Source organism: Nicotiana sylvestris, chromosome 1 (genome assembly GCF_000393655.2).
Source record: "Nicotiana sylvestris chromosome 1, ASM39365v2, whole genome shotgun sequence".
Lineage (NCBI taxonomy): Eukaryota > Viridiplantae > Streptophyta > Magnoliopsida > Solanales > Solanaceae > Nicotiana > Nicotiana sylvestris.
Window position 1 is genome coordinate 131229846 of NC_091057.1, and position 15001 is coordinate 131244846.

The window sequence follows — 15001 nt, forward strand, 5'->3', positions numbered from 1 at the left end:
AAATATCAAATACATATAAAAATAAAAATATATACAAAAAAAGGATAAAATTAAAAAGTCTAATCTAGAAAAATAACTAATTTCTAAATCAGCGGCAACGATGCCAAAAACTTGTTGCGGCGAAACGCACACGTAAGTATACGCAATCGTCAAATAATAAAGTGACTAAAAGTCAGATGTCGAACTCACGAGGACTTGTGATTAACTATTAACTAAATTAGACTATCATAATTATTTAAACAAGAATTAAACCTAGAAATATTTGACTTTAAACTAATTAAAATAAAGAAAAATAATAATGAACTCTGAAAAAAGAAAGAACAACTTTTTATGTTATCAATGTGATGAAAACGATCTAGAGTTATGGGCTATCTAACATTCCTATTGTATTCTTCAATTAAATTGACTAACTAATTTGTCTAGTTTATTGCTTGACAGGGTTAATATTGCTCATAAGAATCTGTCGAGTTCTTTCACCTATTCAAGCTAACCTAACGCCTATATGTTTATGGAATTAGAACTACCAAGAACACATTTATAATTCCTGTAAATCAATCAAGCAAGGCAATTCGGTATATGTCTATCCTAATTGCGAATCCGTTCCCCAAAGCCCAGGTTCAAGAACTTGCTCAACTCAATCCTATATGCAATCTAGAATTCCCACTTTCGAGTTCAACTTTAGATTCGTAGATAGTATTCAATTAGTGATCAAGCAATCAAATAATTAAGTGTAGGATTGAATAAATAAACCAATATGATAACCTAAGAAATCAAAATCAATATTCGAATAACAATAGTCATGAAAGAACCACAACCCTAGAACGTGAAGTTTAGCTCCACATAGACATGGTAGCCAAACAACAAATTATACAAAAAAAAATATAAAACTTACTAAGTTTGGTGGAAGAAAAGATGAAACCCGGACTCCACGGCGGCTCCTTTCTCTCCCTAGGCGAATTCTCTTCAAAAGTATGTTAGATCACCAAGAAGGGGCGTTTTTGGCCCATATATTGCGTACAAAAGTCGTTGGTCAAATTTTTCCTTTTCCTAATCCGGCTCAGCTTCAGGGATTGATGCTAGGATGGATGCGCTTCCACTTCTCAGCTTCGCATGCTCTTTGTTCCTCCATCTCTGTTGTGCCCAGGTCCGACTTCACTGCTAAAGGTGCACCAACTAGTCTTTTTTCCAAGGTTGGATGCGACGCATCCACCCTCTTCTCCTATATTTGAAGCATCTTTTCTTCATATTTTTTCACTCCAAACAACCTAAATCATCACACACAACTTAATTAGTCATAAAATCAATAATTAATACATGTTGGGCATTTTAAAGACCAAATAGCACAAAAAACGATTAAAACATGAATGAAGTAACATTAAAACATATAGAAATATGCCCAACATCACCAGGTCTTGACAAATTGCTATGACTTCAGATTCAGTTGGGCATCGACGTTACGAGACTATGCTATTCTAAAAGATGAGTCCCTTTTGTCATCTTAAAAACATATTAACAATGGTATTCACAAATTGATCGGAGTCAAAGATGATTCGTGCTTCTGCTATGTCATTGTAAATATTGTACCATCGAAATCACCTAACTGAATAATAATAAGTAATAAATACTACAGTAATTTGTAAGAAAACAGTGGTTTTATAATTAAGGAGACCAAACCGGAGTCTAAAACTATGTTTGGATCATTGTTACTCATCGTTTTATAATGTATTGTTCTTTACTGTATTGTATTGTACTGTATCATTTTATTGATACAATATTTGAATAGATTGTATCGTTTGTTGTTAAATAATATTTTTGTTGTTTGGTTTGACAGTATCGTATTGTACTATAATCGATAAGTTTACTAAAATATCCTCAATTGTTTTAAACAAAATTTATCAAGAATTACGTATAAAAATAATTTAAGAGACCTCTTTCTACTAATTTATCATCAATTATGTAGCTTGGAAACAAGAGCAAAAACTTGAAGAAAAAAGTTAACTATCATTAGCAAAAAAAAAAAAATCAATCTAATACGATGGAAAGAGATAAAGAAACGAACAGAGACTTGGATGAAAATTAAACAACGACACGAAACTCTGGAAAAGATGGGCGTGGATAAACTAGGTCAATAAGTTGGAGATTTGAAGTTAAAATAAAAAAAAAAAAAAGAATAAAATAGAATTATAAAGTAATAATTAAAGGCATAATTAGAAAAGAAAATGTCAAACAATTCGACCACGCCAAATATGTTGTTTAAAAAATGGGCTTTTGCTTGTTTGGGAACAATGGAATACAATATGATACGATAGACAATCCTCCAAATGAAAGCATATAAAATCCCTTGAGCATTCGCAATTTTTTTTTGGTTACTACTAAAAATGCCGTTGGGGAAATACTATTGCGATTATTGCGATAAGGAATTCCAGGATACTGCAGCGGCGCGGAAGCGACATCTTCAAGGCGTTCAACATCAGAGAGCTAAAGCTCTTTGGTACGACTCCTTGCGCAGTAAGTTTCTCCCTTTTCTTCTTCTTAATTAGTTATTTCTTTCCCCATATATGCAAGTATTATTTCTGCAAGAGTTAAAGGCTTTTTTTTTTTTTTTTTTTTGCAGATCCTCAGTTATATAACGATCCTGATTCGTTTGGTAAAGGAGTCTGCAATCACTTTGTTCGTACGGTACTGCTCTTACCTTTGTTTTCATATGCAAAAATTCTGCAATCTTTTGAGATACGGGAATTGTACTGCTTTATTAATTCCTCATCATGTTCGGGATTTTGGTTGTTTATTGTACCGCAATTCTGAATTAGCGTGATGGAAATAGAAATGATAAATGACCTAGATTGATGCATTTCATTAATCAATTAAACAATCAACTACATCTCAATCCCAAACTAGTTGGAGTCCGTTATATGAATTATTCCTATCCTTTATCCGGAGACGACAACAACAACAACAACATGTACAGTATTATCCCACATCGTGGGGTCTGGGGAGGGTAGTGTATACGCAGATCTTACCCCTACCTTATGAGGATAGAGAAGTTGTTTCCAATAGGACCCTCGGCTCAGGAAAACATAAGCACCACATTAACGAAAATATAAATAAGAAGGGACAGTACCAAAAGCCATATAAAAGCAGAATAAAAACAATAAGATAGTAAGCGAATCAATAATGAAAGAAAACAACGGTTAGTCATAAAAACCTACTATCTACAAAAATCGAAACTGTGTGTTAATACTACTGTTATGAACACTCCAGACTACCTACTCTACTACCCTAATCCTCGACCTCCATACCTTCCCATCAAGGGTCATGTCCTCGGTCAGCTGAAGCTGCGCCATGTCTTGCCTAATCACCTCTCCACACCAGTGGCGGACGCAGGATCTCCACGAAGGGGGTTCAAAAAAGAAATTGTAGCTAGTGAGAATTGAAACTATGACCTTAAAGATTTTGAACCCCCTTGACCACTAAACTACACTTTGGGCTGTGTTAAGGGGGTTCAAAACTTAATATATAGAGGTAAAAAACAGATTTTGCCTTACATATACAGTATAATTTTTCGGCGAAGGGGGTTCGCCCCCTTCCGTCCCCCTAAATCCGTCCCTGCTCCCTACCTCTTCTTTGGTTTACCTCTACCTCTCCGGAGACCTTATCATATTTTAAGTTCTTATGCCATAGCTAATCTATTGCAATCGTCTTCCTTTATGTGAGATTGGACTGGCTATACTTGGGAGTTTTATTGATGCATTTCATAATTACCAATAAAAGAAGAAGAGAGATTTGCATTTTAAGATAGCTTGAATTAGCATGTAAGGCTTTCTGGGCCTTTTTTAATAGAAAAAATATAGTTTGCTAAGACCCATCATCTCAGAATAGCGCCAAGTTGTAATTGCAGCTTTGGCCTTCTGAGTATTATACTCTACAGCAGAAGTTTGGTAACTTTAAGAATAATTTACCATAGTAGGTCAAGTAACTTGGTAGTTATGAACACAAACGGGTATAATGTTTGTTGCTTTCCACCTGAATTTATTGCCCAAGGTCAGATGACACTTCTTATATTGTTGACTTCAACGTGACACATCATTTACATGTTGAAAGAGTAAGTATAATGGATAGGGGATGGCGAAGTCTACCCTCTAAATTATATGTGTTTGACACCCTTGATTGGATAATATTGTTGATCATATCTTTTACTTGCATCCAAGGGGTATTGCCAGTATGGGGACTCCTGCAAATATTATCATCCCAAGCAAAACTCTCAAAATTTGCAACAAACGGGAATTCCAGGTATCTTTCTTGCAAGTTTTGTTTATATTGATATTTGATATTTTACTTTTAATCAACTAATGTCTTAAATATAGGATTATATTAAGCATCATGCTAGCAATTTCAACTTATTGGCCTCACAAAGTATTTTAATTATTTACTTCGACACAAGTACTTGCATTTGTCTAAGAACTCTAGGTTGCTGGAAGACGAGGTAGCCTTAGCCACAGAGAAATTAATTTTATTTTCCTTAGGGATTGGATTAGTTTATAGACTGTCTGCTACCAGGTGAATTTTAAAGTGAAACTAGTACTCCTAGCAAGTTGTGAGTAATTATAAACCAATGACAAATTATGAGGTTACTCGCATGTTAGGGAAGAATAAGTGTCCAACTTCTGGTGAATTTCTTACCCTAGACTATTCGGGCGTCAACCTGGACAAAGCAAAATTTTCACTATCCCTATTTCATACAGATCAATAATCAGTCTCATACTTATCAATAATCAGCTTTCTTCATAATGAACTAGTTATTAATCTGATTTTGGGCTTGTCACTTGAAATAGTATCACACTTCAAGTTAACTTTTTTATTTTTCCCTTGAATAATTAGAGTGGTTTTACTAACAATTTCATTTAACAATTGATGATGTCAAGAAATTCTTTTAAGAAGGCAAACAATATTTGCCTTTTGGAATCAGAAGGGTCTGTGTAAGAAAGTTTGTCAAGAAAGTGTTCTGAATTCGAATTACAAATATGTGGGTCAGTGTATCCTGAAACACTCTAACACGCTAATGGTTTTTGTGTTTTCTTCTTTCTGGAAGAGAATTGGAAAACTGATGGAATGCAGTTAATGATTGATGTTGTTTGCTTTTTCCTGAAATACTTGTCTTAGTCAGCTCACCAGAAACAATTTCCGGAGAACTCATCTGAAAGATGTCCTATTTTTGTCAGATGTTGTAAAACTCTGAAAGGGATATCTTAGGGAAGTAACAGAACTTTTGGGAAGTGTAGCTTTAAAGTAGATCTGCGCAATCAATCTTTGTGAATTTCTTGGAATTGGCAATGTGCAGAAGTCAAGGGACTTATCTTGTAATGTTGCAACTTCCTCATTCAAGAAGTTCAAAGTTTATATCCCAACCTTTTTAAAACTTTTATTGTCCTGTAATTTTGGGTTTTCATTTCTTGGAGTATTTCCAAATGATTGACAGACCAGAATTAGTTTTTAAAGTTTTGAAGTATTAATTCTTTATATGGATATACTATTGAATTGAGAGAGTGGTTGATTGTTCATCTCTTACGAATTTGAATAGCTCTGGGAAGAACTCAGTGCTTGCAACTTTTGATTTCGTTTTCTTTATCCAATTCTCAGGAAAAACTACTAGAGAGGGTATTCACTTAGAGAGTGTATCAAATAGTCAACTTTTCGGTTCAGCATCTTTTCCAGGCAAGCATCACTTTTTGCACATATGCTCTTTCCATTTGAACATTAATATTCGCGCCATCTGTGACATCAGATCTAACATTCTTTTAGAAAGGTCTTGAGATCTAACCTGAAAATCCATTGTTATTTGATGTTTCCATCCCACAATTAATCAGCTGATGTTCTTGGTGTTTTTTTGGGGGTTAATCTTTTAGTTTTCAAAAGAAGTTTAATTGTCATGTTCTTGGTTGTAGCAGGTGATGTGTTCCGAGAAAATGGCGGAGCAAAGCTGGGCAATCTGCCTCCCTCTCTAAGGCCTCCGCCAGAGGGTGGTTATCCACCTCTCCCTTTTGTTGACTGGGGATAAGTCTGCCACCTCATTTACTACTCTTGTCAGATATGCTTTAGAGTAGATTGATTGAAACATGTCGATTGCTCAAAATATATAAGTACTAGATTGACTATAGAAGATATAGATGACTGCAATTTCAGCCGAGTGATGTGCAGCTAGAATCGTGGGATATTTTCTGTCTGTATCAGGTCAGTCAGTCCTCCTGCGTTAAGAGTGATTACCACATTATAGTTAAGCCTAAGATGTTTTCATGTTGACATTTTATTTTTTCTTTCTAATAAGATTTGTTCCTCAGCTTATAGTTGGACATGTATACTGTTGGGTACAATTACCTAGAAGGAACTATTATTTTGAATTGGTGATTTACCTTGGTCTCAAACACTTCTAGATCAATTTTAGAGCCTCTGTGACACATGAAACCAATATTCTATGATGGCTTTTTCACATGCAGTGCTCTCTTCATCTCGAATACGTTATTTTATCATATAACTCAAAAGATTGTTGAACCCGCTGATCGCGGTTTGGATCAGTCCGATTCAATCCTTAAAGCGGACCCAAATGGGCGTTGTATTTTATATTTTTTGTTAGTATATAGTTCAATTATTAGATAAAAACATTAACATTTACAAACAAATAATACAAGAATAACATAATAATTTTCAAGTTTGGAATTTAGCATTTTGAACAATGAAAAACTTACATTCTTACAAATCGAAATACTTAGCAACTAACGGAATGCAAAACATCACGATAGAAGAACACGCAAGCTCAATGAATAATAACTCCATTGCATAAATATGAGTCGATCTCGTCTCCTTTATGTATGTTTCTTCATAGTCCCCGATCAACTCTAGCAAAAACTAAATCACTTGTGCCAGATTTAATATGAAAATCACTATTAAGTCTTTCTATTTGTCCTTCTATACCATTAATGTCATATGTATATGGGAAAGATAAGTGGTCCAAATCACACATCTATATCTGTGAGTAGTTTGCTGCTTCTTGGAGATGATAATATTCCTAATAATCAAATTAGCTAAAAGTATGAAGTTAGGGTGATACTTTATCATCCAATGAAAAAACATTATTTATCTCAATTGTGAATAATATCTCCGCCACTCCAACAAAGTAAAGCTCCCCATTTGTAGTACCAAATATCAAAGTATGCATAAGGTAATGTCAGCACAAAATTCCAAAACAATATGTATCAAAGCATGCTCTGTAATATATTTGTTTCTTGCAAGCATTCAACACAATGCTTTCTTTTGACTTTATAAAGCCAATCTGAGATAATGGGATTTAATATGAAGCAAAAAGTGGTCCTATGGCTATTAGGAGTTTTTATCTACTCCTAGTGGAACTATATTTTGTTAGACGCCCTAAATCCCTGGTCCTAAAAGAATGAACAAAAACTAAAGGAATTTCTTTAGTGAAACTCTGTAAGGAAGTTTTTGACTAGGTGAAAGATTATTTTCAATTATAAGATTAGTTTTTTTTTTCCTTGAGTCAAGCTTCGAGAGATTAATTTCTTAGAAAAATTAACAAGGGGCTGATCAAAAGATAACACTATATATGAAACTTCTGATAGATAAGTCATTAGTCATTTTTCGGTTAGTGTAATCAAGGAGTCTTAGCGTACGTCATGTGACCAGGAGGTCATGGGTTCAAGCTGTGGAAATAGCCTTCTGCAGAAATGCAGTCTAAGACTTAACTTTTTTGTAATCAAGCAGAAAAATTTGAAAATTTACCCACCAATGCAATCCTTTTGCTATATGACCACTAAAAATTGTGATCCAAATTTCTATAGTGCTCCTAACTGAAAACTAAAAGAAGCATTATCTGAGGAAGATTTATAACCATACATTAAACTATAGCAGGTTCCATCAGAATAACTGAAAGAAGAATTACCTATTGGGCAATCTCACCAGTTTTGGGACCAAAGAAAGTGGGAAGTAATGGGAAGAAAACGTGGGGTTCTTTAGATTTTCACTATTATGATTATATGATACCTACCCACCCCCAACACCGGCTCCCAGTACCCCTTATCTTTTCTTGTTCGGATTTAACTTATATATACCGACAGCGTAAAAACTATTAGTACTATCTTGTAAGTAATACTTCATCTGTTTCAATTTAGATGAGTTAGTTTGATTTTGACACAAAGTTTAAGGGAAAAAAAAAATAGAAAACTTTTGAAACATGTTGAACAAAAGCTTTGTGGAGACATGATATTTGCATGGCAATAAAAGCTTCTCATTAATGGTAAAGTGGGTAAAATGAAAAGTTCAAAGTTGAAAATATAGAAATGTGTAATTCTTTTTGGAAGGGACTAATAACTAAATTGTGTCATTTAAATTGAAACGGAGAGAGTGGTAGTTAACTTGTCTTTTTTATAGCAAAGTTAGTAATTCCATTTCTTATGTATGTTACGGTGTAGTTATCTTTTAGGTGACCAAATAGTGTACATTCTTGATACTGTCAACATGTTAAATATACGAAGCTCTAGCAGAAATAACCTCTCTAACTTCTCAAGGTAGGGGTAAGATCTGTATATACACTACCTTCCTCAAATCTCACTCATGGAATAGGGGTAAGATCTGCGTATACACTACCTTCCTCAAATCCCACTTGTGAAATTACACTGCATTTGTTGTTGTTGCGGCATTATATGGGAGTTAAAACACTTCTTGTCCAAGGGATATCCTCCATTTTTCCTCAACCAGAAAAACCATTATGCAAATGGAATTGGTCGGTTTTGATATGATTAAAATAATGCCGACCATGCAAAAGAACCCTTCTTCCACTAAGAATCACTTAGTATAAAAGGGATATTCACTTTGAGAACTTGTAAATACCATACTCATTATCAACAGCAGCAAACTGAACTACTTGCATAGTCTTTCAACTTGTTTACAAGTGCTCTTTTTTTGGTGGTGGTCACATAATACAACTTCATTTTTGTTCTTTTTTTGACTTCCAAGAACGTGGGTGCCTTCCCTTATATCCTTCACCTTCTGAAAAACCTAGTCTTTAGCTTTTTTTTACCTACTGATAATGACAAGAAAAACCTACTCATGAACTTTTGAGTATGGCATCTTTGATTTAATGCATGATCTTTTAAGCCTAGTGAAACTGACATTATTCTCATAGGACTTAGTATTAGCCAGGGGTCTACTAAAACAAGTAGCCAAATTGTTTTCCTTCACTTCCTTTTTTTGGTTCTATAAATTCTTTCTTTCAATTAACATCCTAAGAACTAGACACAAATTATGGACTTTACTAAGATTTTCTTCTTGATTTTTCATTTTATCCTGCTTTCCTTTGTTTGTTCAGTTCATGGTAGGCTTTATGACTACCCGAACGTGCCCCGTTTTCGTGCATTGTCACAAATTTCATTGCCACCTTCCCCTGCACCTGAGGGTGCACCAGAAACTAACAATGGCAAGAATTCAAATGATTCTGCAGCCATTTTCAATGTGTTATCTTATGGTGCTGTTGGAGATGGTGTGACCGACGATACACAAGCGTTTAAAATGGCTTGGGATGCTGCTTGTCAAGTTGATTCAGCCATTGTATTAGTTCCCTATCACTATTCCTTCATGATTCAATCCACAATCTTCACTGGTCCTTGTAAAAGTGGACTTGTTTTTCAGGTAATGTGACAACATATTTCAATTTTTTCGGGTACTTTTAACATTCTTTGATAGTTAGTAAAGTGACTAATTAATCTGATGGTGTAGATTGAAGGAACCATAATGCCACCAGATGGACCTGATTCATGGCCAAAAGGTGTCAGTAAAAGACAATGGTTAGTCTTTTACAGAATTGATGGAATGTCAATGCAAGGTGGTGGACTTATAGATGGCAAAGGTGAAAAATGGTGGAATCTTCCTTGCAAACCTCACAAAGTAATTTTCTTTACCCCATTTTTCCAATTATAAATTTTTCCACTGAGCAAATTAACTTCCTTTCTAATGTAAATAACTTCAATGCAACAGGGAATAAATGGAAAAACTGTAGCTGGTCCTTGTGACAGCCCAGTGGTAAGTTCAAAAACACACCATTTTGTTCACTGAATGTTTATTTTGTATTATACATTAACTGAATGTTTATTTTGTACAGGCTATAAGGTTTTTCATGAGCTCAAATTTGACAGTTCAAGGACTTAAAATCAAGAACAGTCCATTTTTCCATTTCAGATTTGACAGTTGCCATGATGTTCACATTGATTCACTTTACATAAAAGCACCATCTCTGAGCCCCAATACTGATGGAATTCACATAGAGAATACCAATGATGTCACTATACAAAATTCAATTATCTACAATGGTAAAGTCTTAAATTCCTGGACAATTTCCTACCCCACACCCCTTGAGTGCCACCCTTCCCCGACCCTGCGTAAACACAGATACTTCGTGCACCGGGCGACCTTTTCTTTTTTAACTCATTCTTTTTCTCTTATGGTTCTTCTTGTTCTCTTTCTAAGCACTTGCCTTATATCTTGTAGGTGATGACTGTATTTCAATTGGAGCTGGTTGTTTCAATGTTGATATAAGGAACATGACCTGTGGTCCTAGTCATGGAATAAGGTATATTCAATTCTCTGCAACTCTGAGTATCATTATCTTTTTATGTAAAAAGTAACAAGCAAGTTTGCACCACATATATAACCTTAAAAATGTCATATTAACTAACAAAACTGCCAGAGTGAAAGTGGTATGCCCTACCACTATACAAAAAAAAAAGGAAATATATACTGTACTAAAGTAGAAAGAACAACACTTTTAAGCCCATAACAACATGTCTTTCCTCTTTCTCTTTTTCCCAAAATCTTGAAAATAAAGACTCTGTCTTTGCATAATTTTCAGCATTGGCAGCCTAGGTATTCGCAATTCGCGGGCATGTGTATCGAACATTACAGTTACAGATTCAACTATTAAGCATTCAGACAATGGTGTTAGGATCAAGACATGGCAAGGTGGATTTGGAGCAGTATCAAAGGTTACTTTCAACAACATTAAAATGGAAAATGTCCGAAATCCGATAATATTAGATCAATACTACTGCAACAACAATAACAAGAGCTGTGCAAATCAAACTTCAGCAGTGTACATTTCTGATGTGATTTATTCAAACATAAAAGGAACTTATGATGTGAGAAGTCCACCAATGCGTTTGGCTTGTAGTGATAGTGTCCCATGCACAAATTTGACTTTTGTAGATGTGGAATTATATCCAGCTCAAGGACAGAAAATTATAGAACCATATTGTTGGAATGCTTATGGAGATCTTAGGAGTCTTACTATTCCGCCAGTTTTTTGCTTGTTGGAAGGCAAACCTCAGTCATTGCCAAGTAATGATGTTGATCAGTGTTGATAAATTTGCTAAGTATAGAAATTAAGTTGTAAAAGATGTATTATGGTTGCATAGAAAAAGATACTAGTATGATAATCAAAGTATGTATTAAAGTTTTAGTTCTACTAATATTGTTGCAGAGGGAGTAAAACTGAAGTGTAAGCATGTATCCCTTTGTTAATGATATAAATATCTTTTAAACCATGGTAATGCTTTGTCAGTTTTAGAATATCTTCTTTTCCTTTTGGATTTTACTCATTATATATGCTGATAGTGTAAGGAATTTTTGATTATCAGTAAATTCTAACCAATAGTAGTAGGTAATTTATCTTATTTCTCGTATAATTACAAATTCTGATGGTTATCGATAATTATCTTTAGGTGCTATGACAATGTAATTCTTTTCTTATATTGTTAGTTTTCAGTAGTTAAACTCTTTTCTAGTAGCTTTTTGCATGCACAAACACATGTACAAGAATCTAAATAAAATTATCTTGGTCTTTGCCAGTACTTTATATTATTTTTTAAGATGAGATCCAAAAGCAACTTTATGTGGTCGATGTTATATTACTGTTTCACTGTCAATATGCTACCCAAGTAACTATTCAGTTATCTAATAATGGTAATTTCAGTCAATAGGTAATTTAATGATTAGTAAGACCAATTTATAAGTAACAACATGTGACAAAATGATTTCCGGCAAAACTCTCAACAGAAATATAGAAGTGACTCTAGAACAACTTCGGGTAAGAGTAACCGTAGATTATTACTCCCTGTTCACAATAAGTGATCAATTTGTCTTTTTATTTTGGTCCAAAATAAGTGTTTATTTATATAACCAAGAAACAATTCAATTTGTTTTTCCAAAATTACCATCATGTACGTATCCGTAAAAAGTCTTTTACTACTCATATTAACTATGCTGCAATATTTAATTAAGGGTAGCTTAGTCATACTAACTACTTTTATCTAGAATTTAGTATTTTTTAATGGGGGTGCCCAAGGCAAATTGGTCACTTACTGTGGACCGGAGGGAGTAAAAGACTCCTCATATGTATCAGCATTATTTTATAGGCTTATTAAGTATTAATTACGTCTATACACTAACAGTATAAAAAATAAATTTAATAACTTGAAAAATTAGACAGGTTATTTTTTACAATGGGTTAAAGTACATGTTAATATATTTTTTTTAAATTTGCACTATCATTGTATCTAAGTTAACAATAAGTAAATTATGCCTCTCGAGTTCTTAAACTAGAGTGTTTCGTCTGCTGCTATTTTCATTTGACTCATGAAATTGATACTGTATATTTTTTCTGCAAATGAATAGTTTATCTGATCTGTAGCTTGGCGAAAGTAAAAGAAACCAAAATTCAGAGTTTAGACCATGTTGGGATGTCTAAGAAATGAGCAATAGAAAGGAATCAAGAACTTTGTCACTTTTAACCATTTAATGATTTAAGAAGTAACTAAACCGCACACCTGTCATTCGCTACATGCCAAAAAGTTTTTTAGAAAGTAACGAAATGTAATGTAATATGAATAATTCTAAATAGAACTTTTCCTATTTTGCTCCATGGCTCTTGGCTTAGCAGATGCGGATCCAGGTTTTGGCGGTCGCGGGTACCATGACACTCACTATAAATTTACCACTGTTCGTAATGATTGATATGGGGAGTCCATTACTCAAATGGTCACTCAACTATCCCAAATTATCTCCTAAAGTCACTTTACTTTCGTTTGTAACAACAAAGTCACTGAACTATGCCTATTGCACTCAGAAGGTCGCTCGTCTAGATTTTTCAAATTTTAGATTGCCAAATACCTATTTTGCCCTCTAAATTATAAGTATTTATCTTCTTTTTATTTTTTTTAAAACTTTTTAATATTATGATTTTCCCTTTTTAATTTATATTATGGACTTAACTATAGAATAAATAAATATTATTTATAAATTAAAAAAATAAAAAGTATTTAAGCATGTATAATGCTGGAATAACAAAATAACGAGCTTAGTAAAAAAAAGTTAATTAGAATAATTTGTTAGTAATAATAATTTTAGTATTAATAACAAAACTTCAAAAATTTATTTACACAATTTAGAATGAAAGAAAATAAAGGTTGTAAAATATATATTCCATGCGCGTAATACAAAAATAATTATTTAAATAAATATATTTTTATAATATACATTATATATTCTTGAAAATTACGCTCAATTATATTATTATGTTTCTATCAACTTTCCGACGACACAAAGTTATGTCACCGGAAAGTAGGGGGACTATATGTATAGGGTAAAATATACTATGTTAAATCGTGCATGGAATATATATAATAAAATTGAGCATAATTTTCAAGAATATATATGTATATTATAAAAATATTTTTATTTAAATAATTATTTTTATATTACATGCATGGAATATATATTTTACAACCTTTATTTTCTTTCATTCTGAATTGTGTAAATAAATTTTTAAATTTTTGTTGTTAATACTAAAATTATTATTACGAGCAAATTATTCTAATTAATTTTTCTATGCTCATTATTTTGTTATTCCAGCATTATAGATTATAGATGCTTAAATACTTTTTATTTTTTTAATTTATAAATAATATTTATTTATTCTATAGGTAAGTCTAGAATATAAATTAAAAAGGAAAAATCATAATATTGAAAAGTTAAAAAAAGAAAGGAAGATAAATATTTATAATTTAGAGGGTAAAATAGGTATTTGACAATCCAAAATTTGAAAAATCTAGTTGAGTGATCTTCTGAGTGCAATAGGCATAGTTCAGTGACTTTGTTGTTACAAACGAAAGAAAAGTAACTTTAGGAGATAATTTGAGAAAGTTGAGTGAATTGGAGTCTGATAATATTTGATTATATTTTTTAAGACATTTGTAAGTAAGCATATATGGAGTTTTGCTGAAGTTTTCGGGTGCCGGTGACCCCTCAACTTAACATGTGCGTATGGCCTCTGGTAGGTTAAAGACATACCATGTGTACCAAAAAATAAGAGTTTAACTTCTATGCATCGATCAGGTCACATAAAAAATAAATACGTTACCTACTGCAACATGTTGAATTAGAGCTATAGTGTAAAAATTGTATACTACAGTATAAGTTATATCCAAAAGAGAATGTCAAATGTTCTACAAAAATAGGCTTGGTAATCCCCTTTACGTTTAGGTAGGTTAGCGTGCACGTAGGTAATTGTAGGTTAAGTGGAGAAGTCCCTAGTAGTAGAAATTCTTTGAGTAAAAGACGCACAACTGCTTTTCTATTTGGGCCAAATACTAGTGATTCTTTTTAGTTACGAGCAGAGGCTGCACAATGCTTTTCGTTTCACCCACATGAGAAGATTTTGAGTGGATATAAGAGTAAAACACACTGGTCTTTTTTGGTGATAATAGTTTCTGAGCACGCACTCCAATATTAATGAATATAAAACTTTTTAAATATTACATAAATATCTTCAAAATGTAATGTTTGAGTTTAAAAAAGTTAAAGAAATCGCGCCATGATTTATTGGATATAAGTAGGAGACTAGCTAGTTAAAAAGTAAATATATTAAGAATAATAAAAAAAATAAAAT

General features: G+C 33.0%; 2 protein-coding genes across 4 annotated transcripts; both read left to right on the top strand.

The window, feature by feature from the left end:
• The first annotated feature begins 2279 nt into the window (after positions 1–2279).
• LOC104212981 (zinc finger CCCH domain-containing protein 3) lies at positions 2280–6406 on the top strand. 3 transcript variants are annotated; one of them, XM_009762356.2, is made up of 5 exons: positions 2280–2508; positions 2615–2679; positions 4209–4290; positions 5638–5712; positions 5946–6406. In XM_009762356.2, exons 1-5 carry the CDS (start codon positions 2379–2381, stop codon positions 6053–6055), a joined length of 462 nt encoding a protein of 153 aa, XP_009760658.1. In that variant the 5' UTR covers positions 2280–2378; the 3' UTR covers positions 6056–6406. The 3 variants fall into 3 exon arrangements, with proteins under 3 accessions (XP_009760658.1, XP_009760659.1, XP_009760657.1); XM_009762355.2 differs by having other exon boundaries at positions 2283–2508; positions 5943–6406; XM_009762357.2 differs by lacking the exon at positions 5638–5712 and having other exon boundaries at positions 2282–2508; positions 5943–6406.
• Positions 6407–8909: 2503 nt separating this feature from the next.
• LOC104212982 (polygalacturonase At1g48100-like) lies at positions 8910–11557 on the top strand. Its single transcript, XM_009762358.2, has 6 exons — positions 8910–9693; positions 9781–9948; positions 10039–10083; positions 10163–10370; positions 10549–10630; positions 10910–11557. Exons 1-6 carry the CDS (start codon positions 9310–9312, stop codon positions 11415–11417), a joined length of 1395 nt encoding a protein of 464 aa, XP_009760660.1. The 5' UTR covers positions 8910–9309; the 3' UTR covers positions 11418–11557.
• Positions 11558–15001: the final 3444 nt, after the last annotated feature.

Bases quoted from the DNA above. Each gene is read 5' to 3' on its own strand.
- LOC104212981 (XM_009762355.2), top strand. From the start codon at position 2,379: ATGCCGTTGGGGAAATACTATTGCGATTATTGCGATAAGGAATTCCAG. The intron at 2,680-4,208 runs GTACTGCTCTTA...CTTGCATCCAAG, and splicing joins GCAATCACTTTGTTCGTACG to GGGTATTGCCAGTATGGGGA. The intron at 5,713-5,942 runs GCAAGCATCACT...TCTTGGTTGTAG, and splicing joins CGGTTCAGCATCTTTTCCAG to CAGGTGATGTGTTCCGAGAA.
- LOC104212982 (XM_009762358.2), top strand. From the start codon at position 9,310: ATGGACTTTACTAAGATTTTCTTCTTGATTTTTCATTTTATCCTGCTT. The intron at 9,949-10,038 runs GTAATTTTCTTT...TCAATGCAACAG, and splicing joins TTCCTTGCAAACCTCACAAA to GGAATAAATGGAAAAACTGT. The intron at 10,371-10,548 runs GTAAAGTCTTAA...TATATCTTGTAG, and splicing joins AAATTCAATTATCTACAATG to GTGATGACTGTATTTCAATT.